This window comes from Macaca thibetana, chromosome 10, assembly GCF_024542745.1.
Source record: "Macaca thibetana thibetana isolate TM-01 chromosome 10, ASM2454274v1, whole genome shotgun sequence".
NCBI lineage: Eukaryota > Metazoa > Chordata > Mammalia > Primates > Cercopithecidae > Macaca > Macaca thibetana.
In genome coordinates, this window is record NC_065587.1 from 54,495,629 (window position 1) to 54,521,945 (window position 26,317).

General features: G+C 48.1%; 5 protein-coding genes across 10 annotated transcripts in view; 1 reads left to right on the forward strand and 4 right to left on the reverse strand.

Moving 5' to 3' along the window:
• DNTTIP1 (deoxynucleotidyltransferase terminal interacting protein 1) overlaps positions 1-26,317 on the reverse strand; it is a 505,046-nt gene that overhangs the window by 334,812 nt on the left and 143,917 nt on the right. The window lies entirely within an intron of this gene.
• SDC4 (syndecan 4) overlaps positions 1-26,317 on the forward strand; it is a 188,465-nt gene that overhangs the window by 82,949 nt on the left and 79,199 nt on the right. The gene's annotated exons all lie outside the window — the stretch shown is intronic.
• The window catches only part of WFDC2 (WAP four-disulfide core domain 2), a 232,770-nt gene that overhangs the window by 58,658 nt on the left and 147,795 nt on the right, over positions 1-26,317 (reverse strand). The gene's annotated exons all lie outside the window — the stretch shown is intronic.
• PIGT (phosphatidylinositol glycan anchor biosynthesis class T) lies at positions 560-10,694 on the reverse strand. Of its 2 annotated transcripts, XM_050806491.1 has the most exons (12): positions 10,420-10,694; positions 10,073-10,250; positions 7,789-7,916; positions 7,373-7,473; positions 7,178-7,264; positions 6,540-6,627; positions 6,334-6,431; positions 6,070-6,235; positions 5,177-5,377; positions 2,398-2,563; positions 2,200-2,283; positions 560-1,227 (listed from the first exon to the last, which is right to left on the reverse strand). In XM_050806491.1, the coding sequence occupies exons 1-12, from the start codon at positions 10,604-10,606 to the stop codon at positions 975-977; spliced, it is 1,737 nt and encodes a 578-aa protein (XP_050662448.1). In that variant the 5' UTR covers positions 10,607-10,694; the 3' UTR covers positions 560-974. The 2 variants fall into 2 exon arrangements, with proteins under 2 accessions (XP_050662448.1, XP_050662449.1); XM_050806492.1 differs by lacking the exons at positions 7,789-7,916; positions 10,420-10,694 and having other exon boundaries at positions 10,073-10,138.
• Positions 16,103-21,102, reverse strand: DBNDD2 (dysbindin domain containing 2). 5 transcript variants are annotated; one of them, XM_050806594.1, is made up of 5 exons: positions 19,901-20,163; positions 19,646-19,772; positions 18,029-18,175; positions 17,697-17,834; positions 16,103-16,772 (listed from the first exon to the last, which is right to left on the reverse strand). In XM_050806594.1, exons 3-5 carry the CDS (start codon positions 18,165-18,167, stop codon positions 16,567-16,569), a joined length of 483 nt encoding a protein of 160 aa, XP_050662551.1. In that variant the 5' UTR covers positions 18,168-18,175; positions 19,646-19,772; positions 19,901-20,163; the 3' UTR covers positions 16,103-16,566. The 5 variants fall into 5 exon arrangements, with proteins under 5 accessions (XP_050662551.1, XP_050662550.1, XP_050662548.1 ...); XM_050806593.1 differs by lacking the exons at positions 19,646-19,772; positions 19,901-20,163 and adding an exon at positions 20,498-21,102; XM_050806591.1 differs by lacking the exons at positions 19,646-19,772; positions 19,901-20,163 and adding an exon at positions 20,172-20,346.

Here is a 26,317-nt window from a genome sequence, read left to right on the forward strand (position 1 = left end):
CGGGCTTCAATCCAATGAGCCTGGCTTCAAAGCCTGGGGTGGTCTGAGGACGGCGCACAGCACGAGCTCCTGAGGAGCCTGCTAAAAAGTCAAAGGCTGAGCCATACCCAGACCAACTGAATTAGTAGGATCTGGACCCTAGGAACCTACATTATTTTCACAGGTGCCCCCAGTGACTCCGATGCACACTACAGTTAGAGACCCACCACCCAGAGCTCTCCCGCCCCTCCACTCTACCCTTGCTGATGGGGACTGGCTCTCAAGGCCCCCAAGAAGTAGGATGATTCATTTCCATGGTCATGGATTATGCTTTCAGAAACACTCCCAAACAACCCAGGGAGTTCTGGGAATCACAGTCAGATGGGGATGGGGAGGACGGGGAAGCAGATCAGGAGAAGAAATTTCCAGCCAGGTGGGAGGAGGTAGGGTTTTCTTTTTGTTTTGTTTTCTGTTTTGTGGAGAGGGTTGCAGGCATAGGGCCGGAGGTACTGTTCAGGCACCCAGCAAACAATCCCCAGTCCCCAGCTCTTCCTAGGACTCAAGGACAAGAGGCAAAGAATCAAGGAAACAGCCGTTTTTATTCCACAAACAGTAAACTCCATCCACCACACAGTGACACTCACCCTGCAGCATACCCCATCACCTTGGCCAGCGCTGCCAGCCAACCTTTCTGCAGTGAAGTCTTTTTCTGTGCTGTCCAATACAGCAGCCACTGCCCACTTTTGCTTATTGAGCACCTCAATACAGAGCTGGCCACTACAGGTGGGGAAATGAATTTCTAATTTAAGTTAATTCCAATTCAAATGCCACATTTGGCTTGTGGCTCCCGTACTGGACAGCACAGCTGTAGGCCCTGACCTGGTCCAGGGAACTTTGGTTCAAAAGCCAACTCCAAGGAGAGCAAGTGGCAGAAAGAGCCCGTGGGCTCCCCTCCCCAGAGAAACACCAGCTGCAGCTGCTGGAAAGGGCAACGATCAGAGTGGGGGGACACCTCGGGCACGCCGGATGAGGTTGGCCAGCCGCTTGGCCAGGCCACCTGTGCGGGGCTCCTCGATGTGGAAGGTTCGGGTGAGGAGATTGTAGAAGGAGCCATAGCACACGGCCACCACGGTACACGTGAGGCAGATCACGTTGTAGGGCATGCTGAAGTCAGGTGTCGGCAGGTTCACCAGCAGCGGCTCCGTGTAGAGCCGCACAAAGTAGTTAGAGCCATCGGAGACTGGGAACCTGGGGTCAGGGGAAGAGCGGTGAGACAGGACTGGCTGCTCCTCCCCATCTCACCCCATCCTCATTCCGGCAGTACTGGGCAATGCAACACAGTGTTTCCAATGTTCTCTTAGGCTCAAAACCTTTCAACAGAAGGCATAGCTCAATTTATAAACCTGATAAAAGGAGAGCGGTGGGTGGGCGGCAAGAGGAGGGAGAGCATTAGGACAAATACCTAATGCATGCGGGGCTTAAAACCTAGATGACGGGTTGATGGGTGCAGCAAACCACCATGGCACATGTATACCTATATAACAAACCTGCACGTTCTGCACCTGTGTCCCAGAACTTAAAGTAAAATAAAAAATAAAAAAGAAAGAACGAAGGAAGGAAGGAAGGAGTGAGGGAGGGAGGGAGGGAGGTAAGGAGGGAGGGAGGGAGGGAGGGAAGGGGGGGAGGGGAGAAAGAGAAGCCTGGTGTTGAAGTGGTGAAAGAGGCCCTGCCTTTGCTTGGTTGCCTCTTTCTTAGCCTAATTTCAGCCTAAATGCCACCTCCTCAATGAAGCCTTCCTAGATAACCCAGTAAATCAATTCCTACCCCACCTCTGACACCATTACTTTCTAGACCAGAATTCTCCCTCTAGACTGTAAGCAAAGGGAGGCCAGGGCCAAGTCTGTTTTGTTTAATCTTGTACACCCAGTGCTCTCAGAAGCACTTGGCACTTTGATAAGTGCTTGATTAAATATTTAAGAGCATCAAGGAGTAAATGTAGGCTATAAGTAAAAATATTCTTCTAGAAGCACTTTAAAATCATTTTATAAAGTCTTCACAAATTTCAGACTGCCAGGATTTTTATTAAGACTGAATTAAATCTACAAATCTCTTTGGAAGATGTAACATCTACCCTGAACTCCCCTGCAGGAGCCTGGTCACCTGTGTTAAGGCCCAGCAGGGAGCTGAAGATGTGTTATCAGTGAATGTGATCACACTTACAGGCTGTTGAAGAGGGGACTCTCTTCCCAGTCCACTGGCTTGGCTGCTACCACGCTGGGCACAAGGGCGCTGAGGACAGATGGGCTACAGAGAAGCAGAGAGATGGCCCATGTTCCCACCTAGCTCCCCTACCAAGGGGTAAGCAGCAGAGAGGGTAGGTCAGTGGGATGCGAGGTGGCCTGTGGGGGTGGAGCCCACCTGACATAGAAGCCATGGTTAGGATCTGGGGTGTATTCGGTCCACTTCAGCAGCGCCCGCTCAAACTGGATGGAAACCTTGGTGACTGAGTTGGCTGGCAGCTGAATCAGCATCTCCAGGAGGTGGGGTTGCAGCCGGTCCTGGGCAGGCTGGTAGTGGATGTAACCTGGAGACATGCAAGGGTCACCCATACCTCTTTCCTGGGGTCAGGCTACCTGCTGCCCCTGTCCCTGCTGCTTGCCATGGAGCCTCAATCTGAGTGCCTAGAAGGTGGGCTTGGGAGCGTAGAAGCCAGGCAGGCTAGGGAAGAAAGCAGGGACTAAGAAAAGGGAGAGGATGTTTCCAGGGCAGTGATCCCAGGATGCGGTCAAGAGAGGTTGTTAGGAGTGCTGCAGACTGCTAATCAATCTTCACATCACTAAAACTGGGGCACCAGACACCAAGTGCCTGATGTGGTGCAAGAAGTTCACAGAGCCACCTGGGAATTTTTCTTGCCAAAAATGTGGGACATGAATCTAATCAGGTTTCTAAATCTAACCACCAATACACAAGAAATATAGGAGATGGAGGACCGTGTTAAACACCAGCACAAGGACAAATCCAGAATGTGGAACGTTCTATACAACAAATGACCCAGTTCCTTCAACAAATAATTGGCGTTAAAAAGAAAAAAAAAAAAAAAAGCATGGGCACTGCTACAGATGACAAGAGACTGAAGAGTACCACACCAAAAGCAAGGCGTTTATAATAAGGGAAAGTCTGGGTGTGGAGATAGGGAGTATATGGGTACTCTGCGCTTTGTGCTCAGTTTTTCTGTAACCTAAAACTGCTCTAAGAATAGTCTATTAATTTTAAAGAAATTCTTTTTTTTTTTTTGGTGACAGGGTCTCACACTGTCGCCCATGCTGAAGTGCAGTAGTATGATCATGGCTCACTATAGCCTTGATCTCCTGGATTCAAGTGATCCTCCCACCTCAGCCTCTTGAGTAGCTGGGACTATAGGCGTGCGACACCACCCCCAGCTAATTAAAAACAATTTTTTTTTTTATCCCAGCACTTTGGGAGGCCAAGGTGGGCAGATCATGAGGTCAGGAGATTGAGACCATCCTGGCTAACACAGTGAAACCCCATCTCTACTAAAAATATAAAAAATTAGCAAGGCGTGGTGGCACGTGCCTGCAGTCTGAGCTACTTGGGAAGCTGAGGCAGGAGAATCGCTTGAACCCAGAAGGTGGAGGTTGCAGTGAGCCGAGATTGTGCCACTGCACTCCAGCCTGGGTGACAGAATGAGGCTCCGTCTCGAAAAAAAAAAATTTGTAGAAGTCAGGGGTCTCACGATGTTGTCCAGGCTGGTTTTGAACTCCTGGACTCAGGTGGTCCTTCCATGTCGGCCTCCCAAAGTGCTGAGATTACAGGTGTGCACCACTGTGCCCACCCAAGAGAAGAACTTAGGATAAAGCAAATGCAATGTGAGAACCTTGTTTATCCCAATTTAAACAAACCAAATATAAAAAGACATTTTTAAGACCACAGGGGAAAACAGAAGTGGTAATGACATGGTTACATTTTTAAAAATCCTTGAAGTATTTAAAGGTTAATTGATGCAATGTCTAAGATTTGCTTTAAGATACACCAGCAGGCAGTGGCTTACACCTATAATCCTAGCACTTTAGGAGGCCAAGGCAGGAGAATCGCTTGAGGCCAGGAGTTTGAGACCAGCCTGTGTAACATAACAAGACCCTGTCTCTATGAAAAAATTAAAGGCATGGTGATTCATGCCTATAGCCCTGGGAAGCTGAGGTAGGAGGACTGCTTGAGCCCAGGAGTCTGAGACTGCAATGAGCCACGATCATGCCACTACACTCCAGCCTGGGTGACAGAACGACAGCTTGTCTCCTAAAAAAAAAAAAAAAAAAAAAAAAAAAAAAAAAGCTGCAGGGTGGGTACAGGGGATTATTACACTATTCTGTTTGGGTTCGGGTTGAAATTTTCCAAAGGAGAAGTTCTAAAATAATAATAACAGAAAAACCTATAGAATACACAGCTAGGATATCTGAAATAGAGATTTTGAAGGTGGTACAAATAATGGGTGCTGAAAATAAGTGAAACTATTCACCATAGGTTTGACAACATAGGAATCAATGAAAGTACTGAAAGGTTTTTAAGTTTGGCTGTTTGGGATATGGTACAACCTCTTCCTCAGGGGTCTTTGACTTTACTACTAGTCTCCCCCTACACAAAAGAAAAGCAAGTGTTTTAGTACTATGCCTGGCACCTAATAGGAAGCACTAATATTATCTTCTCTTTAGAAAAATAAATTTTAATAAAAATAAAAATTTTAAAAAAACTTTAATTAACTGTACCTCTTTACCCCTCCCAAGGAAGCAAAACACCATCTACTCCAGCTCTGCTATCTTCCTAGCTTCAAAAGCCCAACATTGCCAAGCCCTTTCCCTACCTTAAAGAGTCTATGAATCATCACAAAACCCAACGCTCCAGAAAGGGGGCAAAAGTAAGTGAAAAAGGAACCTACTGTCCTTGTACAGTCCTATTAAGAATCACCAGTATTATGTGTTTTAATGATTTCCGTTTTACAAATGACTTCTGAACCTGGCACAGTGAGGGTCCCGTTCCAGTTTTGAAACTATTCCTTACTCTTTATGCCTGTGTCGCTTTTCCGAGGTACTTCAGGAACTACCAAGGGAAATGAGAGCTTGGGGGACCTGGAGAGGGCATGAAAGCGTGGGCTGGGGGCCTGGTTCAGGACTCAGGTCCTCACTTGGTTTGTTCTCCTTGCCCTTGGAGGTGATGGTGAGGGTGTGCACATACAGCCGCAGATACCAGGGTACGGTGTCCAGCAGCAGCACTGGGAAGGCCCGGTATGGGTGGGTGTTGTACAGCAGTGTGCTCAGCTCCCCCTTCTGCAGCCCATAGCCGCTCACGTACCGCTGGGCATGCAGGAAGGGCACTGGGGGGGCCTCTGTGTAAAGAAATATCAACAAGTTAACAGCTGCCAAAGGTAAGAGTCACTCCCCACCCCAACTGCCCAGGCCATGTTCAGAGTCCCAAGCCAATGAGTAGATGGGGGAACAGTCCTGACACTGAAACTGGGCAATCCGGGTTCTGGAATCATCCCTGTCTTCCCCAGCCAACAAGCAATGATGACAATAGGTTGCTAGTATTAAAGTGCTTATGTGACGAACACCGTGCCCCCCTCGAACCCAAACCAGGTCCTCTCAGGATATTCTGCTCTTTCCCTTGGTAAGGGAACTGAACTACAACTGTAATTAACTGACACCTGCCCTCAACTAGTAGACATTGTATTTCTTGAGTGCAGTGTCCTCTGTCCTATTCAACACTCTATGCCTGGCACTTAGTATGAATTCAAAAGTATTTGGTTGATTAAGCAAATGCATGAACTAACTCCATTTTTCACATCATCTCATCCAATTCACTGAGTATACTCTTTATTTTTCAGATGTGGATGCTGAAGCTTGGGGAGTTTAGGAACCTACCCAAAATCACAGAGCTTGGAAGCGCTCGAGTCAGCAGCATATGACTCCGGAGATCTGGTCTAAATACAACCCTATCATCTTACGGCAAAGACATGGGATTGTGAGTCTTTTCTCTGTAGCCGTTGCAACCCGGCAGTCCAACCATCCACCCACTCACCATTCTCTGGGGGTCTCTTCCACTTGAGCTGGATGTTGAGGTTTCGAGAGTTGTTGATCATGGCGGTGTCAAGCAAGTCATAGATGGCATAGATCTTCCGAGTGCCTAGGATGACGTCCTGATAGGTAGTGGTCGGGGGTGGGTTCACCTCTAATGTCTCATTGTCCTGGGGACACAAAGGCAGGGCTAAGAAGCAAGCAGAGCGGGCAGGCTGGTCTTAGGGACCAGGGATGTGTTTGTGTGTGTGGTTGGAGACCTTGTTACCTGGTTGTAGTTGGTGATGTCCACATAGACTCGGCTCTCTGAAGCCAGGGGGCAGGGCTCCGTGAGGGTTCGGGAGAACATCCGGAAGAGGGACCAGTCTGAGAAACAGAGAGCAGGGCTGAGCAGGGGCCAGGCCTAGGCCTAGTCCACATAGATAAGGCAGGGCTGGCATGGGTGGGTAGAGATGAGTTGCCAAGGTAACTTACCTTTCTTCCCCTGCCCCGTGATGAAGGCATCAAATACAACTGACAGGGTCTGCCTCAGCTCCCAGGAGATGCTAGTACAGCGTGCATTCTATCACAAGGGCCAGATGGCAGCAGTGAGGGGGTATCACTCTCACCCAACCACACAGCCCCAAAAAAGACTCCTACTCCAACTCAATCCCTCATCTATGTATTGTCACATCCATCGATTTGCTACCACCCACTCCTGAGCACTTGACCCCATGCCAGACCCTGTGCTGACAGCTTTATGTGCATCAGTTTGATAAACTATCACAACAACCCTACGAGTGGATTCTACTATCAATGTCATGTGACAGGGTGGGAAACCAGGCTCAGGGGAATGAAATGATTCACCCGAGGTTACGCCAGCTGGCAAGTGACTGAGCTAGCAATTGCACCCGCATAGCTATTGTTCTGAACCACTATTTTCCATGACAAATATTTATTCAGTCCTTGCTAGGCAACCACTGTTTTCTTGGTGCTTGGCCAATGCCCTGAATAACCAGCATCACATGTACCACTCAGTACTCACTCAGCCCAAGCCAGACACTGGCCACATGCTTTACATGTACCTTCTCTGAGCCCCTGGATGGCAGCTTCCTCTACTCCCCGTGACTTACTCTGCAAACAGGGCGGATATGCACTGCCTGGGAGTGGTAGCTGGTGTGGAACAAGCGATCCGCCTTCAGCAGCACAGAGAGGCCTGCCTGGAGGAGACAGAAAGAGATAAGAGGAGAGAAGCCCTGTATGGAGCACTTGACATGGGGCGCAGGTTCTCTATACATGCCCCCGGCTGCCAGGCTGCGCGGCCTCACCTTGGAACTACAGGGCAAGAGCTTCTTCCAGGGCGTGAGGTTTTCAGTGCAGACCACCTCCCGCGGCAGCACAGCGTAGCGCAGAAAGTAGTGGTCAGTGTCTGAGGGAGACAGAGGTCTGTCTGGGGTGGGCCTTGGGCTCTGACCCCTCAGGATCCACACTCCAGAGATGGGAATGACCCTCCTGCTCCCCACACCACCTCTAGCACCACAGTCTGGACAGTCCCAGCTGGGAGTGGGACTCCTTTCTCTCCTTGGGAGAAAGCATGCAGAGATGGCACAGTATTGGGGGCCTGCACACACAGGGGACTTAGGATCTAGCCCAGGCTGAGGAAGCAGGAAACTGAGGGAAAAGGAGGCAAAGGTCTGGGCAGGAGGTAAGAGGAAGAAGGAAAGGGCTGTAGGGGTTATCTCACCATTGGCCAGACCCAGGGGTTTGAAGGAGGCAGTGGGAGTGACCGTGTTGGTGGAGTCGATGAAGTTGAGAGAGGCGCAGAAGATCCCTGAGAGGACATTACTGAGCTCCTTCCAAGATTTATCCACACTGGATAGAGACACAAATCCACTCACTGTCCTGGGGCTATCTCTGCTCCCTCTTTCAGAGCCCACAACTGGCTGCTAAACCTATGGTAGGTGGAGGCTGTATTCTTAACTATTAGACGGGCCAGTTGATGGAGCTGGAACACTGCTGCCCCTACCCAGCCCACTTGCTGGGTCTCATCCTACTCAGCCCCTTCTTCCTCACTCTCCTCTGGACATCTCTGCATCCCCACGGGTCTCTGCTCAGGTGATTCTTCCTTCCTTGCAAGTCTTTGCTCACTTCTTTCTGCCTACCTTCACGATCCGGCTCCAGTTCTTCCCCCCTCTCCAGGAAGCCTTTCCTGCTCTCCTTAAGCACAGCCTCCTCTGTGCAGTCATGGTTTTGACCATCCAAGTCTCCTACTAGGTCCCTCCTGGGAGATGGCTAGGTGGCAGCAGCATCGTGTCCTGAGCACCTTTTCTCCCTAACTATGCTGTAAGCAACTTGAGGACAAGGACCAGTCTGGGTCATCTACGTGCTTCCCCTGACACCATGGAAAGCGCCTCATATATCAGAGCTGAAATGACCTCACAGATCTTCCTTGAATGTGCTTGGCTGGGCAAAACAATGCACACTGCCCTGTGTATACTCTGGGAATAAAGGTAAGTCCTGGTTCTATTATCATGGTGAGAAGCCTTATATCCAAAAAAGCTCACTGAACATGGGAAAAACAACTGTTCTAGGATTTCATAAAAACATCAAATCATATTAGATGTTCTTTTCTTGGAGAAATATCAAAAGAGATTTGCTCTCAGTAATAGAAAGCCATAACACTTAATAAGCACTAGAAATAATTCTAAGCATTAGCTCCACCTTTCAGACAATTATGGGCTGAGGGCAGACAGTGACAGCAGAGTAGACAGGAAAGGGTAGGGGAGCCAGAGTTGAGGCAAGAGAGAAAGTCTTGGCAAGCTAGGGAGTCACTGCTTATTCCTTATTCCTTAGTGTTGTCCGGGGGCTTTTGATAATTCTATGTACAGAGGTTTTCAACTGCTCCAGTCCTTAAGCATCAAATAAAAATGGCAAACTTGAAGCCTGAAAACTCTACCCAAACCATAAACATGCTTCATTTGGTAAGGACAACATTGACCCGCACAGCACTTTAAAATTTTTTAAATTACTTGCTGATATTTGAATTTGCTAATTTTCACATTAAATTCCAGATTTCTGGCATCTCTTGAAAAATGAGGCCAGGTGTGGTGGCTCTTGCCTGTAATCCCAACACTTTGGGAGGCTGAGGCAGGAGGATCACTTGAACCCAGGAGTTTGAGACCAGCCTGGGCAATAGAGTGAGACCTTGTTTCTACAAAACATTTTTATTGAAACATTTGAGTCTGAGCACATTAGGCCTCTATTCCCACATGGCAACAATCCATAGAAGCTGAGTGGCAGAGCTGTCCTCCCTAGAATGTTGCACAAACTCTCTAGTCTGCCACAATTCCTGCTGCTCCCTTTTATTGCCCTAAAACTTGTTATATCATACTTGCACTATTGATTTCTTATAGTGGGATTAAGAGGAGAATGAGATATATTTCTCATTCCTGTGTTTGCCAATTTTTAAAATACCTTTATTCATTTCTTACCTATGTGGCCCATGTAGACATGTTTGCAACCACTGCACAGAAAAGTTCTATTCTAAACAGGATAGCCACAGCAGCCACTGGGAAATAGTGGTTTGTAGTACAGGCACAGTAACTAGACCTGCCCCCTCCCAAACAAAAGCAGTTTCTCTAACACTGTGATGTAGCATCCTGTTGGCCAGTTGTAACCCACAGATATGTTATGGTTGGGCTTTGTGGTATTTATTATCATTTTAAAAAATATTAATTAATGCCTTTTAAAAGGTTATCCAGTTGCCAGTTTTCTACTGCCTTACCTCCAAATAAGCATGAACTGTTTGCTATTTGCCTCTCCAGGGATATGCATGTGCTATTTCAGGTCTGAAAGTTTTAGGATTGGGAAGTTTATTCATCTGTGGTAACATTTCTTACTTCCAGCTCTACCCCCATGGAATCGCTGCCTACTGGAAATGCTGTCCCCAAGAGCAGTGGCAGGATGACAACACCTTCCCAGCCACATTCCCTCCATGGCCTGCAATGGGGCCCAAGGTGTGCACTCACTCAGTGACAGTGTCTTGGAACCAGACCCAGAGCTCTGCACCTGATGGGGCCTGCAGAAAGGGTGGTCCCCAGTATCGGGTCCTCCAAAAGCCTTGTGTGAATGACAGGTGCAGCTCCCGTAGAGAATACTTGGAGATCAGCTGCCCCAGGGCTTTGGGAAAGAGCCTGTAATGAGACACTGTGGAAAAGGGAGCAGGTGAGTGACGATCCCCACCTCGTCGGGGTCTACATTCAGGATCCAGAACTCCACCCAGGAATTAGGCCCCACCCCCAAAGTTTGCCTCCATCCTATGGCCAGCGAGCAGGCACCACGGAAATCTTTATCTGGTCAGATCTCGCGCCCTCACCTCCTTCCCGCTGAAGCTCCGAATCCCAGCGCGTGCGGAACTGGAATGTGGCAGCTACGTCCCCGGAAGGCAGTGGGGTGATGACAAGTTCCTCCCGCAGGCTGTCGCGTGGGGGTTCTGCAAGGCACCAGCCTTTGCGCCCCAGGAGCAGCAGGACGAGCAAAGCAAGCGGCATAGCCGCCGCCATGCCTGCGGCTACTTCCGCCTACCCAGCGGCGCTCGGCCCCATGAAATGCCGGTATCCAATACAAAAGGCGTATGAGAAGTGACTTCCGGTGCTGTCCCGGAAACCGGGATGCGGTTATCAGAGCGACCGCCTGCGCAGGTCGCGAAGATTGCCTCCGAGCTGGTGGGTCTAAGCAGGGTATTGCGAGGACACCAGAGGAGTAGGCAGCGCGAGTAACCAGCTTGAGGCCGCACCCAGTTCAAGACGTTTCCACCCACCAGGAAATGCTTAATAATATGGAGCTCCCCCCACTGCCATTTTACCCATCTGATAGTTGAGGAAACATTGACTGAAAAAGGTCAATTACTTTTGGGAAAACCATTGTGGTTTTAATTTGCATTTCCCAAAGTAAGAGGAACTTCCTGCCCCTCTTAGCTTCTAGTGTCTCCATTTGCTGCAAACCCCCCAAATAAGTGGTTCTTTTATTACGAAAATGTTCAAACAAAATGGAAAGAATGAGCACCTGTTTTCCACCACCTAGATTCTACTATTCACATTTTACTATACTTGTACTTTACCACATATTTGTCTATACATCCATCATCCCATCTTGTGCAGACATTAGTAAACTTTCCTTTAAGTAGTTCAGCATGCATATAATTAACTAGAGTTCAGTATTTGATTGTATTTTTCTTTTGATGTAAAATTCACATACAGTGAAATGCAGAAATCCAAAGTACACATTGACTGAGTTTTGACAAATGCACACACCTATGTAACCTGAACTCCTGTCATGATACCAAACATTCCTAAAACCCCAGAGAATTGGCCAATACCCTTTCCTAGTCAATCCCTGCTCCTCTACCACCTTCCAGAGGCAACTACTATTCTAATTTTTTCCCACAATCTGTTCCAGAACTAAATATAAAGGAAATCATATAGTATGTATACTGTGTAAGGCTTTTTTTTTCTCATGGGGAGAATGTTTTTGAGAATCATCCATGTTCTTGCATGTATCCACAAGTCTTTTTATTACTATGTAGTATTATGAATTTATCCATTCAACTGTTGATGGGCAGCTTTAAAGTTTTTGGTTATTATGAACAAGGCTGCTGTCTGTGCAAGTTCCTTTGTAGACATATATTTCTCATATCCTTTGGCCAGGTATTTAAGAGTGGAATTGCTGGGTCAAAGAGCAGGTGTATGTTTAATTTTATAAGAAACTGTCAGACCTTTCTCCAAAATGTATCATTTTATGTTTCCATAAACTATGGGTTCCCATTGCTCCACATCCTGGTCGGCATTTGAAGTTTCTAACTTTTTGTACTTTTTAGTTTTGACCACTTGGGTATGTATGTAGTGACTGCTCATTGTGGTTTTCATTTGCATTTCCCTGGTAACTAAAAATGTTAAGCATCTGTTCATGTGCTTATTGGCCATTTATTTTTAATTTAATTTTAATTTTAATTTTTGTGAAAGGTCTGTTAAAGTCTTCTGTGCCCTCACCCCTTTGTTTATGGGCATGTCTTTTTATTGAGATTTAGGAGTTCCAAAGTTAAATTCATGCTTTAGTTTTTCCATCTGCCCTGTGGGAAACACATTCATGAAGGATTTCATGAACAGTGTCTTGGTAAAACTCATGGCCACACTTCTAGAAAGAGCCAAATTTGGTGTCAGGTAGGTCTGCCAAGATATGCCCCAACCAACCAGACATTTCCAAAAAGGAAATGTCAGAAAGATGTCTTTATCTCATTATGTCTTCATTCTACCTACATTCAGTGTTCTTGCCCCATTAGACATGAAATATTAGGAAGGCCATGGACTTAGATGTCAGAAAGACAGGAGTCCAAATCCCTATGCCAGCCTTTAATCCATGTGAGCATGATCAACCCAAGTGTCACTTTTCTTCATTTGTATAATGAAGAAACCTACTTTCAAGGTTGTTGTTAAGATGGGAAATTATGTACATGTAGGATATGGAATGTAGCAAGTGCTTGATAGTAACACTCAACCCTATCACCTAGGCACTAATATGTAAATGTAGATAATAGTGCCTAGGTGATAGGGTTGCTTGAGTGTTATTATTAAGAAGTAGGTAAGAAGTACAGAAACTAAGATAATAAAGATCACAATGAGTGATGGAGCTAGGACTAGAGTCTATACTGTCAAACCTCAAAATAATAATTTTTTAAAGGTAGCTGCCATCATTATGACTATTTTGTACTTCTGTGTTTTCCTTTTGAAATTGCCTGTCTCCATCATTCAGGACCCAGCTACCTCTAGTGAAGACTTACCTTCTCCTCCTCTAGTGGTCTACAGGCTTTGTGTATTTCTGCTACATCCCTCATCACATTGTTTCCATTATATGTGGCTATGTCTGCTCCTGGAAGAGCTCATGGTCACCTTAGTATTTCTGTTGCCTAAGCAAGGTGACTATCACATAGTAGGTGCTCAGTAATGTGTGAATGAATGAACAAACAAGATAACATCATAGCACAGTTCTGTATTTTCTCTAATCTGCTATGCTGTTCAGTGTCAAGTTCTGTGCACTCCTGGGGTTGCTACTATATGAGCCTTCTAGGGAAACTTTTTCTGAGCTCCTCCTTTCCGAAGTGTGTCAGGATGTCCACTCTATGACAAGTCTGTGCAAGTATCAGAAGCCGCGCTGTGGCTTGGAGACTGAAAGCTGGGCTCCTTGACTTAGAGTTGGCTCCAGATCATCCTCCCATCTCCAAAGGCACTGTGTGGCCTCAAAAACCAGACAGCTAGGCTCTGGGCTGGCATAAACCATGGTTTAACTTTAATGTAACACTATAATCAAATGGTGAATCTGAAGATTATCATTTTTTTAAGAAGTGACCATATTGAATATGGTGTTTTATAATCTACTTTTTCTTTCAAGAGTTATCATAAATGTCTTTCCCCTAAAAATATGTGGCGGATAGATGATATAATCTTGGTACTATTTTGATTACTTTTAAAGCTGTATGATGAGAACACGGGATATTTTTCTTTCCATATTTGTTGTATGTTTGAAACCCCCATAAGTTTTTTTAAAAAACCAAAGAAACAAAAAACAGTCAGCTGGAGATGATGGTTCTGAAGGCCAGCCAAGCCCCTGTGGTTTGGCAGGAGAAAAGGTTATTGTTCCAACTAGGAAGTAGTCCTGGGGTCTCAGCTGACACTAGACTTTTCCAGGCGGGGCTGGGGCTCATAGCAGCCAAACTGAAGGCTCCCCATAGGCTCACCAACAATTCTACTTCTCTAGAGGGCTGTAAATCTCTCTCCCAAGGCAGGCTCCCCACAATCTTCGCATTATGGGCCTGGGCTACTAAGAGATTTATTGACATGTTGATGGCAACCAAGCCAGTCTAGCTTCTCATCATTTGCCATGGAAGGAAGGGGGGTGATCCTGGGAGTTGAGAAGCCCTGCACGGCAAAGCTATTGGGATCGTGGGCCGCAGCCCAAGAGATGGCTCAGCCACAGTCAGACAGGAGGTAGAACCTTGCTACTCTAAAGGAAGGAGAGAAGCCACAAGAGGACACAGATTATATCTTCTGTGTGCAGCAAGGTCATAAGCAACCCAGAAAAACCCCAAAAGTTAATAGAGGACTGGGCCCTGGCCCAGCTCAGTGGATGATCTTAACTTGGACCTAGAGGCTTTTGCACAGAAGGTATTCACTCCACAAGCTTCCTGGAGACAGGGAATGGCTGGTGGACACTCCTACTTCCCTGGAGTTCCCACAAGTTTCTCACTAGTGTTAGGAAAAACACTTAGGAACAGATGCTTACACTGGTCTCCTGCAGGGGTGAGAGCAGGATGGGATAATAGGAAGACTGCAGCCTTGTCACTCAGGCTTGGGTGGCACAAAAAGCTTTAGGATTTTGGCTGAAGGTCACTGATCCCATGGGTGATGTTCAATGTATGAAGGGAGGTAGACTTTTTTTTTTTTTTAATGTGAGAAATGATTTGGTGTTCCTTAAGACTGGGTCCTATAACCTCTCCTTTCATTCAGCATTCTCTCCCTGGGCATGCTCTCCGTCCTTCGCACCCATGGCTTCACTTACCACCTATACACTGAGAACTGATCGTTTTCTTTTTCCAGCTCAATCCTCTTATCTAAATTCCACACACATGGGTGCAAGGGCCTACTCAACATATCCTTTTGGATGTCTCAAATATATCTCAAACTCAACATGTCCTAAACCAAATTTATGGCCTTCTTCTCAAACCTGGTCCTTTCTGAAACTCCCCATCTGGGTGACTAGCCCTCTGTTCCAAAAAGAATGTAAGGAGCCAGAATGGCTGGAGTACCCCCTCACTTGACATGCCAAGGAGTTCTCGTCTATCTAGAGACACTAATTTGAGAGACTCACTGGAAGACTATAGGATGGTTGGCCAGGTGCAGTGGCTCACGCCTGTAATTCCAGCACTTTGGGAGGCCATGGTAGGTGGATCACCTGAGGTCAGGAGTTCAAGACTAGCTTGACCAATATGGTAAAATCCCATCTCTACTAAAAAATACAAAAATTAGCCTGGCGTGGTGTTGTGCGCCTGTAGTCCCAGCTATTCAGGAGGCTGAGACATGAGAATTGCTTGAACCTGGGAGGCAGAGGTTGCAGTGTGCCGAGATCGTGCCATTGCACTCCAGCCTGGGTGACAGGGCGAGACTCCATCTTGGGGAAAAAAAAGAACTTCCAAAAATTTATTCCTAAATGGGAATAGACTGGCTGTGTCCTCTTTGCCCATCCCCCATTTCCTCTCCTGCTTTCTGCCAGTCTCAAGGTCTTAATGGCTGGGGCTTTGACAGCCACCTTAGACATGAGGTATCACTAAGAATGCAAGCCATGTGCAAAACAGCAAAAAAGGAGCCCAGTGCTGAGTAACGATGGAGCTTTCATGTAGCCCTGTACTTCTTACTTCTATATGAGGAAATAACTTTATATCTTAAGTCATGATCTTTTACTAGCTGTCAAACTGAAACCTGATCCAGGCTTCAACGGATTTTACAACCTGACCTTTGTCAGTCTTACCTCTCCCGTCATTTCCTCAAATCCAACAATTCAGCCAAACGCAATGTTTTTTAGCTCCTCAAGGATATGCTCTCTCCATTTAACGTCTTCACAAGTTGCTCATTCTGCCTGGCTTATGGGCCGTGTCTGGCTAACTCCCAATCGTCCTTCAGCTAAAAACAGCTCTTCAGTGACCATACAAACTAGGTTAAGATGCCCCTATTTTCTGGTACCAGAGTAGTTCCTTCTCATGCTATTTATTACACTGTGAATTCTAGTATTTACTTGATTTTCTCCTCCATAAACAGTAAACTCTATGAAGGCAGGTATACAGTACAGCCTGTCTTGCTCAAAACTGTATGCCAGATGCCTAGCGTGGGTGTTCAATAAATATTTCTTGAATAAATAGAATGAATGAGTGATAGGAATATGGGATCGGTTAGAGAGCTAAAGACATATAGTGGGTTTGATATCTTTGCAATGTGAAAAATGAAGTGGAATGGTTGGCATATTATTATTAGTTTATTATTTATACCGTGCTCTGTTCCAAAAAGGATATAAGGAGGCAGCATGGCTTGAGTACCACCTCATTTGATGAATTAAGGAGTTCACATCCATCTAGAGACACTTGTTTGAGAGACTCTATTAGAAGACTACAGGATGGTTTGGGGGAGGGAAGAGTGCTAAGAAAAGCAGTGGCATCTTGTCCAACCTCATCTTCTCTCTCCTCATTTGCAAATCTTATCTCAGGAGTAAGCCAAAAACTGGTGGGAGGGTTGCAGCAGGAAAATATTAGCAGTAAAGCAGGAGAGGGTTCTTAGAAAGGTACACAATCCCACCATCCTTCCCACCTCTGGTGCCTACTGCAAGTAAAGAGTCTGGTCTTCTCCCGAAAGGCTCCGGCTGGGCCTACGGTCTCATGTGGAGAATAGCCAGCGTGGTCAGTCTGTAGGCAGGGGGCCCACTGCTAGCTGCAGGCTCCAGGCTCTGCCCCTCCATCACCCCTTTCCTCCTCTTCATCCGACTGTGCCAAGGGCGTGTCTGCTCCATCATCACTTGGATTTGGGCTATGCAGGTTGGTGGAGGAGTCGGAGGAGGAGGAGGAGGTCCTAGATGTGGTCCTGTCTGATGTAGGCACCGGCAGGCTCAGCTCCTCCAAATGGTTGTCCACCCCTGCCCAGACAGAAAAGCTGGTCAGGCCACAAACAGGCCTTCAGAGAACTCTTAAAGATTATCCGGTCAGGAGTAACTAAAGCCCACAGGGGGGCAGAGACTTTTCCAAAGTGACTTTGCCAGTCCAGCAAAGAGCCAGGATTAAGATCACCATCTCCTAACTGCCAGCTCCTTCTACTTCATTACACCATGTCTGGGTTCTAGAGTCAGGTCAATCAATGGCAAGAGTCCAAGTTCCACCTACATCACTTATTGCTGCTGAGTGGCTTTGAGCAAGTCACTTTCCCTTTCCAGGACTCTGCTCCTCTTCTGCAAAATAAAAGGGAGACCTACATCCCCAAAGGGTTTTGGGAATAAAATCTAAGAATGCTTATAAAATGTCTGGCATAGTAAGCCATCAATAAATAGTAGCAGTTTTAATTAAAAGAATATCTGTCTTACAAGTTAAGCATATGGGCTTTGGAGGAGGACAGACATGAATTCCAGTTTATCTACCTTCTGGCTACAATGTACTTCTCTGAGCCTAATTTCCTGCTTATAAAATAGGGATTATATCACCTACCCTGACAGGACATTGTAAGGACTGAGATAATATATGTAAAGTACTTTAGTACAGTATTGGAACCTACTTAATTACATTTTTACATTATTTTAATTATAGTGACTAATTATATTAACTTAACAAATGTAAAATTAAAGAAGAGATAGACAGTTCCCAGAATTTTGGATTGGAGATGTGTAACCCAGTTCCCCCTCAGGGTCAGCTTCCCTAAAATCAGAACAGGCAGCTGTCTCATTGGTGGAAACAGCCACTTCCAGCCCTTACTTGTATACTTCCCCAGCCCAGCCTTGCAGCCTCATTTCAGAGCCTGACATTCGGCTCTGGCTGACTAGCACTGAAGTCCCCAAAGCAGAGGGGCATACCAGACGACTGGGGGGTTGGTGGAGGATCTTCACAAGGCAAGAACACATCTGCTCCATCCGGATCCCCAAGGTCAATAAGTTCTACTTGCTCCAGTGTGTCCACATTCACTTCCATGGATGAGATACTACCTATGGGGGCTGTGGATCAAGAAGTGGGCAAGTCAGGAGGACCCAAGCTGCACACCAGGACAGTGATAGTTACATGTCAGGTCCCAAGTTAGAAGCATAGAGGGCCAAGAAAACTAGAGGGGAGAGAGTCCCACAAGATTCAGGACCCACAGGACATCCTCCGTACCCTACCCCAGTCCCTCTTCTCAGGACTTGGGACTTACGTCTCTGTGACTCGAGATGCAGGTGGGACAGAGGAAAGACAAACTCTGTCTCTGGCTGTAAAATGTCCTCGAAGAATTTCTGCCGCTCCCGAAGGCGGAGCTGCTGGCGCTCCAGGGCGGCCCGAGGATTTGGGTCCATGTCAGCTCCTGGGGGTAGAGGAGCAAAACAAGTACAGCTGCAAAGTCGAAAGACAAGACAAGGGGGACCTGGGCTTGGGGAGCCCCACTGCACCAGCGTCCCAGCAGTGGGGCCCCTGGCTCCAGCCTGGACACCTCTGCCCTTGGCGACCTCTTTCCCCTTCCCTGAAACCAAGTGTGTCCCACAGACCAAGTCTCATGCAGAGGCGGGGCTTGCCCTAACTCCACAAAGGGGATGCCAGTTCCAGGCACTGCAAGAGAGATACTCTGTATTCAGGGAACACGGCCAATGCCCAACTCTCCGTATCATGTCCTCCTGAGAAGGGTTGGAGGGATTGGTTCAGCACAAATCCAGGAGGTACTTTTTCCCCTTAATAGGCCCTGCTTGCCTCAGAAGGCCAGGGACAGGATAGGATAGAGACAACGATTTTAGGATGGAGGGTTCCCTTCCTCCAGTGCTGCAGCTCACCCCTTTCCATCCTTCAAAACCCAGACAAAGGCTGAAGCAACCCCTCCCACGCCCCTCCCTTTCCACACACAAACACACGTACACACGCGTGTGCCATCCACCCCAAACCCTTGCTCTGAAGACACAGACCTGACTTCCAGACTAGGCTCTGCCCCTAAGGAAATCACCTTTCTGGTCTTAGTCTCCCCATATGAAAATGGCATAATCGACCTACCTGCCTCAAATATAAGACCCTGCTTGTGAAGGTGAGCAATATATTTAGGAGACGACCATCTTTTCTTTGAACTCCAACAGCTCTTTATCCGTCCCCCTCCTCGGACACATCTCACTGACTTATCTCCCCATTAGTCAGTGAGGAGCAATTGGAAAGGTGGGTTCTGGGTCTAGTTCAGAGCAGGCCTCCTGACCCCTAGGGCTGAGAAGCCGAGAGCCGGCCAGAGCACTGGGGCTATGGGCCAGCCCAGGCCGGTGCATTCACTCATCTCCTTCCCGGCGTTCTGCTCTGAGCCCATCACCAGAGGCAGGGGAATTTCTAGCTTGAGGATCAGACGTCATCCTCCGCAGACTGCCTTCCCCATCTCATCTGCACCCAGCGTATCCCAGACCCTGGCCAGCTCCACGGGCGCCGCGGAGGTGAAGAGGGACCCAACCCCGAGTGGGCAAGGCAAGGCCACGGAAGTGTGGGGAGACCGTGCGGCCGCGGGCTGGCGGCGGAGGAGCGAGGCGCTGACGCCGATTCCTGGGAAAGGCTCTTAGAGCTGCCGCCCAGGTCACAACGCTAAAAATACCCAGGGCCCCTGGAGCTCGTGCTCCAGCGGCGGGGAGAGGGAGGGAGAGGGAGGGAGAGGTCGAGGTGGGGGAGCTGACGCGGGCCAAGGGGCTCCGGGACACCCCCTCTTTTTTCCCCTCCCCCTAACCCCACCGATCTCACGAGACTGAAGGAGCTGCCCCCGGGGGGTCGCGGAGCCCAGAGCTGGAGAAAGGGAGTTGTTTACGCGACCTATACGTACTGGAGAGGGGGTGAAGAGATTTGGGGGCAGGAGGCTGCCAGGGGCAGGGCAGGAGCCAGCGAAATGGAGAACTCCCTCTCGGTCTCAGCCCCACCCGCACTGGAGCCAGCAAGAGGGAAAAAATTCCCTAAAAAGGGACACGCGGCGTCGGCGGAGGACGGGGGGAGGGCGCTCCCCCTAGGCCGTTCCCCTTGTGCTCCGGTCCCCTCCGCGGTCCCCCGCGGCACCTGCGCCCACCGCCGCTGGAGCCCCTACCTGCAGCGCTGGCGCCCCCGCTGACTCAGTCCGTCCGCTCCAGCGAGGCGGCGGCGGGGGCGTGGGAGCGAGCCGCGCCGGCCGGGGTGGGGCTGCGCCTCCAGGGCTCCCGGGGGACCGACGGGCCCTGGGAGCCGGGAACGAGGAAGAGGCGGGAGGCGGAAGTGGGGGAGGGGCGGCGGCGGGCGCACTCGCTCGCAGCTCGCCCCGCGGCCGGAGGCAGCCCCTGCGAGCGCGACTACTGGTACTTCCAAGGCAGTCAAAAAGTTACCCGCACGCATCCTTCCGCCCTCCGCCCAGCCGGGCTTCTCTGCACCACCCTCGCCGCCGACGCCGGTGCGCTGGTCTCCGCTCGCTCAGATGCACTTGCTGCGCCCCCGCCCCGCGCAGACCCGCGGCGGGCACCCGCGCCGGCTGTGCCCACGCACACTTCATGCTCTGCGCCTTCTGGGCAGCGCCCACGCAACGACTACGCGCCCTAATCCTGCCTCCGGTACCCTTGGCCACACTTGCCACACTTACACGCGCGCACTTCTCCAGAGGACGCACGATGGGAAAGAGAGAGTGGGGACCCGCAGGAGGTGTCAGGGCACTGACCCGGTGCCGCCCAGCAGGGCAGGTGCAAGGCGGCGGAGGACCCCTGCCCTGGGACTCGCCCGGCTGCCCCTGATTCCTGGCTCTGGGACTAGACAGAGCCGCCGCCCAACCTACCAGTACACAGGGCGGGGTGGGCGCCGGGCCGGCCGGGCGGGTCAGGGCTGGAGGGGTGGGCCGTTGTGCCGCGCCCCCCGACGCCGGCAAGGAACCAGCACCTCCACGGTGCTAAGAGGGGCGCTGCACTGCTGGCCAGGCGGGTTGGAGGGGCCAGGCGGCAACCGCGAGAGGAGAAACGTTTGCCCTCTTTTCGCAGCGTCTCCTGGCTCAGACCAGTGCTAGAAGTGTCCAGTCTAGCAGCTCCTGGACCAAGACTCCCTGGCCATTCCTTTTCTCCTCCCTTCCATCCACCCCCTTACGGTCAGAGCTCCGAAAGCAGCGTGGTGACGGGTGCGGGGAGGGGAGTGGGGAGATCTCTCTGAGATACTTCTACTTTGGGGTCACTGGATCATTCATTCGACAAACGTCCGCGAGCAAGCCAGGAACTAGGAGCCATCCTTGCCACCTCCCTCTCCCTCGCTGCCCATATTAAAATACACCTCCATTTCCTGTCGATTCTTTCCTAAATATCTTTCCAGTCCACCATTCCTTCCGTTTGCCCCACCACCTCCCGCCTGGGCTCCTAATGCAGTAGCCTTCTATCTGGTTTTCTTGTACTCATTCTGGCCCGGCTACACTCCATTCCCTGCATTGCAATTCAGCTGTCATTTCAGAACACAAGTCTGGTGTGCCCCCCCACTCCCCCGCCACACGGTGTTGCCTAAACTCCTCCACTGTTAGAATAAAATCTGGACGCTGATATCTGAGCTGAATCTTGAAGACATGAGTTCAACAAGCAGAAAAGAGGGAGAAGGGCATGTGCAGAGGGAGGGAAGTGTGAACAAATATTGACACGTTCAGGTTTCCCTGTCAGGTGACCAGCACTCTGTACAAATATCTAAAGCACTGCCTTTTAACATTATTGGGATCTCAAAACAACCCTGTGAGATAACTACAGCATGCAACTTTCCCACTAGTTTATAAGCATGGAAACTAGTTTGTGGGAAGCAACAAATGCAATGGTTAAGAGCACAGGCAATGTAGTCAGACCCTCTTGGGTTGTAAAACTATTGATGCCTCTAGTCAGCTGGGTAAACAGTTATCTGATCCTTGATCTTTTACCTATTAAATAGGAATAATTAATCCCTCCCTCTTATGAGATAATTTATATAAAATGCTTAGTTACAGGACTTGGGCACTTTGGAAATGCTCAGTAATCATTAGCTGTTTTGATTGTAATGGGCTCTGAGAAAGGGAGGGAACTGCTCTCTTCCACAAATTTCTGAAATTATAGGAAGTAAGCCCTAATTGTTAACACTTCCACAGAGCTTATTATGTGCCAGTCACTATTATAAGTGCTTTACAAAAATTAACCCTTTTAATCCTCTTGTTGTTTCCACTTTACAGATACAGAAATTGAGATACAGAGAGGTGAAGGAACTTGTCCCAGGCCCTACAGCTAGTAAGTGATGGACCTGGAATTTAAGCCCAGGTAGACTGCCTCCAGAGACTGTGCTTGTAACCACTACTCCCAGTCTGATCCCCTTTTATCCTGTTGTAGTTTTAATCTTCTAAGAAATATTTCAGTGGGTTGGTTTGATTCTTATTTCTCATTAATGGATACAGTAGATACTTCATCCAATTTTCTAGCACAGAAAATGAGGGCCAAGTCAGGAGTACAGTGGATGAGAACTTAGCTCACTCCCAAAGTCATGTCCCCATTTTCAGAGATGTATCTTTTTTTGTTTTTTTTTAAAGAGTCTCACTCAGTCGCCCAGGTTGGAGTGGAGTGGCACAATCTTGGCTCACTGCAACCTCTGCCTCCTGGGTTTAAGTAATTCTCCCACCTCAGCCTCCTGAGTAGCTGGAAATACAAGTGCAAACCACCATGCCTGGCTAACTTTTGTATTTTTAGTAGAGACGGGTTTTTGCCCTGTTGCCAGGCTGGTCTTGAACTCCTGGCCTCTAGTGATCTGCCCGCCTCAGCCTCCCAAATGCTGGGATTATAGGCATGAGCCACTGCGCCCGGCCAAGATGTATCCTTGAGAACATGAATCCGTGGATTATTTTGAGCCCAAGATGAAGAAAGATCAGGAACCTCTGTCCCTTCTCTTTGCCAGATATTTGCCATAAAGAAGGAATAGAGAGGGGGAAAACATCTAACCTGAAAATATTTCAGGGGGCTAAGCTGGAAGGGTGTCACCCAAAAGAAAGACCCAAGCAGCAGACTAGGAGTGGGTGGCCGAAAGTTTGAATAGCACTGTGAAAAGGTATATGGCTTGAGACTCCGGCTTCCACCTAGGACAGAAAGCTGGGAAGAGCATCATTATCAAACTAGTAACAGTTTTTAAAAATTGTTGGGTAATTTACAGAACCACAGCTTTTGTCAAACTTATCAGAGACCTAAGGTTGCAGAGCAACCAATTAACCTGCATTCTAAAGAAGGACAGGAGCCTCCAAGAAGAGATGGGATGCAGGCACTCGCTCAGTTGTGTAGCAAGAGAAAGACAAGCTCTCCTTGCAAGTAGGTAAGAACAGTTCAGCTACTGTTTATGTTTTTATTTTTCAGAGACAAAGTCTGACACTGTCCACAGGCTGAAGCACAGTAGTGCAGTCATGACTCACTATAACCTTAAACTCCTGAGCTCAAGGTATCCTCCCAGTTCAGTCTCCCAAATATCTAGGACTGCAAATGCACATCACCACACATGGCTAATTTTATTATTATTATTATTATTATTATTATTATTATTATTATTTGGTAGAGATGGGGTCTTGCTATGTTGTCCAGGCTAGTCTCAAACTCCTAGCCTCAAGTGATCCTCCTGTCCCAGCCTCTCAAAGTGTTGGGATTATGGGTGTAAGACAACATGCCAGGTCAAAATGTTTATGGAATTACTAAAGACCCAGTGTAGCTAGCATGACTGTACAGAATTTGTAGGAGATACAGACACTGAAGTAATCATAGAAACAACAAAACTCAAACCTAATTCAACTTCTGAAAAAAAAAAAATCCCCCACACTAATGGCCTAAGAGAAGAAGAGATATGACAATTTCCAGGCATAAATAATAACGAACTCAGTCCTTATTATTCTAAACACTGCATCCAAAACTCAATAAAAAATTACAACACAGGCCGGGCGCAGTGGCTTACGCCTGTAGTCTCAACACTTTGGGAGGCCAAGGCAGATGGATCACCTGAGGTCAGGAGTTTGAGACCAGCCTGGCTAACATGGTGAAACCCCATCTCTACTGAAAATACAAAAAATTAGCTGGGTGTGGTGGCAGGTGCCTGTAATCCCAGCTATCCGGGAGGCTGAGGCAGGAGAATTGCTTGAACCTGGGAAGCAGAGGTTGCAGTTTGACTGTGACAGTGGGTTACTTCTCATGAGATCTGATGGTTTTATAGGGGGCTTCCCCCTCTGCTGGGCACTTCTCCTTGCTGCTGCCATGTAAAGAAGGACGTTTTGCTCGGCAATGAGCTGAGATCATGCTATTGCACTCCAGTCTAGTTGACAAAAGTGAAACTCTTATCTCAAAAAAAAAAAAAAAATTACAACACACACACACACACAAATTTTAAAATACCAAAAAAACCCTACTGTCAAGGACAAAGCAGGCCAAGTGTGGTGGCTCATACCTATAATCCAGCACCTTGGGATGCCAAGGCAGATGGACTGCTTGAGGCCAGGAGTCTGAAGACCAGTCTGGGCAATATAGTGAGGCCCTGTTTCTGTATTAAAGAGAGAAAGAGAAAGAGAGAGAGAGAGAAAGCAAGACCAGGTGCAAGATGCAGATGCTGTAGTTATTTGACACAGAACTTAAGACAACTATAAGTAATATGTGAATATGAAAGGCTCTTGTGGAAAATGTAGACAATATGAAAGAACAAAAGGGGAATTTTTGCAGAAATATGAAGACTACAAAAAAAGAGACATAGAGAAATGCTAGAAATAAGAAAAAACACACATATATATAAAACATATTTGAAGAAAGTTGTCGACAGGCATATCAGTATACTAGTCCTTTCTCACGCTACTACAAGGACACACCTGAGACTGGGTAATTTATAAAGGAGAGAGGTTTAATTAACTCACAGTTCCACAGGGCTGGGGAGGCCTCAGGAAATTTACAATCATGACAGAAGGGGAAGCAAACACATCCTTCTTCACATGGCGGCAGCAAGAAGTGCCCAGCGAGGGGAAAGCCCCTTATAAAACCATCAGATCTCATGAGAAGTAACTCACTATCACAAGAACAGGATGGGGGAAACCACCCCCATGATACAACTGTCTTCACCAGGTCCCTCCCACGACATGTGGGGATTATGGGAACCACAATTCAAAATGAGATTTGGGTGGGGACACAGTCAAACCATTTAATTTTGCCCCAGCCCCTCCCAAATCTCATGTCCTCACAATTCAAAACACAATTATGCGCTTCCAACAGTCCTTCAAAGTCTTAACTTATTTCAGTATTAACCCAAAAGTCCAAGTCCAAAGTCTCTTCTGAGACAAGGCAAGTCCCTTCCACCTAAGAGCCTGTAAAATCAAAAGCAAGTTAATTACTTCCTAGATATAATGGGGTTATAGGCATTGGGTAAATACCCTCATTCTAAATGGAAGAAATTGGATGGGGTAAATTGGCCCAAACAAAGGAGCTACAGGCCCCATGCAAGTCTGAAATCCAATAGGGTAGTCATTAAACCTGAAAGCTCCAAAATAATCTCCTTTGACTACAGGTCTCATATCCAGGTCACACTGATGCGAGAGGTGGGATCCCACAGCCTTGGGCAGCTCCATCCCTGTGGCTTTGCAGGGTAGAGGCCTCCTCCCTGCTGCTTTCATGGCTGGCATTGAGTGTCTGCAATTTTTCCAGACACATGGTGCAAGCTGTCAGTGGATCTACCATTCTGGGGTCTGAAGGACAGTGGCCCTCTTCTCACAACTCCACTAGGCAATGCCCCAGTGGGGACTCTATGTGAGATTTGACCCCACATTTCCCTTCCGCACTGCCCTAGCAGAAGTTCTCCGTGAGGGCTCCGCCCCTGCCGCAGACTTCTACCTGGACATCCACGCATTTCCATACAACCTCTGAAATCTAGGCAGAGGTTCCCAAACCTCAATTCTTGCATTCTGCGTACTTGCTGGCCCAATACCACATGGAAGCTGCCAAAGCTTGGGGCTTGTACCCTCTGAAGCAACAGCCTGAGCGGTACCTTGGCCCCGTTTTGCCATGGCTGGAGTGGCTGGGAGGCAGGGCACCAAGTCCCGAGGCAGCATACAGCAAGGGAGAGCTGGACCTGGCCCAGGAAACCATTTTTCCCTCCTAGGCCTCTGGGCCTAGGATGGGAAGGGCTGCTGTGTAGGTCTCTGGTATGCCCTGGAGACATTTTCCCCCATTGTCTTGGTGATTAACATTTGGCTCATTGTTACTTAGGCAAATTTCTGTAAGGGGCTTGAATTTCTCCTCGGAAAAAATGAGTTTTCCTTTTCTATCACATCACTGGGCTGCAAATTTTCCAAACGTTTATTCTCTGCTTCCTCTCGAATGCTTTGCCACTTAGAAATTTCTTCTGCCAGATACCCTAAATCATCTCTCTCAAGTTCAAAGTTCCACAGATCTCTAGGGCAGGGACAAAATGCCACCAGTCTCTTTGCATAGCAAGAGTGAACTTTACTCCAGTTCCCAACTAGTTCCTCATTTCCATCTGAGACCATCTC

What these genes read in the sequence shown, in the direction of transcription:
- DBNDD2 (XM_050806591.1), bottom strand. An exon ending in GCATCTCGAGTCACAGAGAC is followed by an intron (nt 17,835 to 18,028) that starts GTAAGTCCCAAG and finishes CTTGATCCACAG; the next exon opens with CCCCCATAGGTAGTATCTCA. An exon ending in ACCAACCCCCCAGTCGTCTG is followed by an intron (nt 16,773 to 17,696) that starts GTATGCCCCTCT and finishes CTGTCTGGGCAG; the next exon opens with GGGTGGACAACCATTTGGAG.
- PIGT (XM_050806491.1), bottom strand. Translation starts at nt 10,606, where the DNA reads ATGGCGGCGGCTATGCCGCTTGCTTTGCTCGTCCTGCTGCTCCTGGGG. An exon ending in ACCCCTGGGTCTGGCCAATG is followed by an intron (nt 7,474 to 7,788) that starts GTGAGATAACCC and finishes TGTCTCCCTCAG; the next exon opens with ACACTGACCACTACTTTCTG. An exon ending in AACCATGGCTTCTATGTCAG is followed by an intron (nt 2,284 to 2,397) that starts GTGGGCTCCACC and finishes GCTTCTCTGTAG; the next exon opens with CCCATCTGTCCTCAGCGCCC.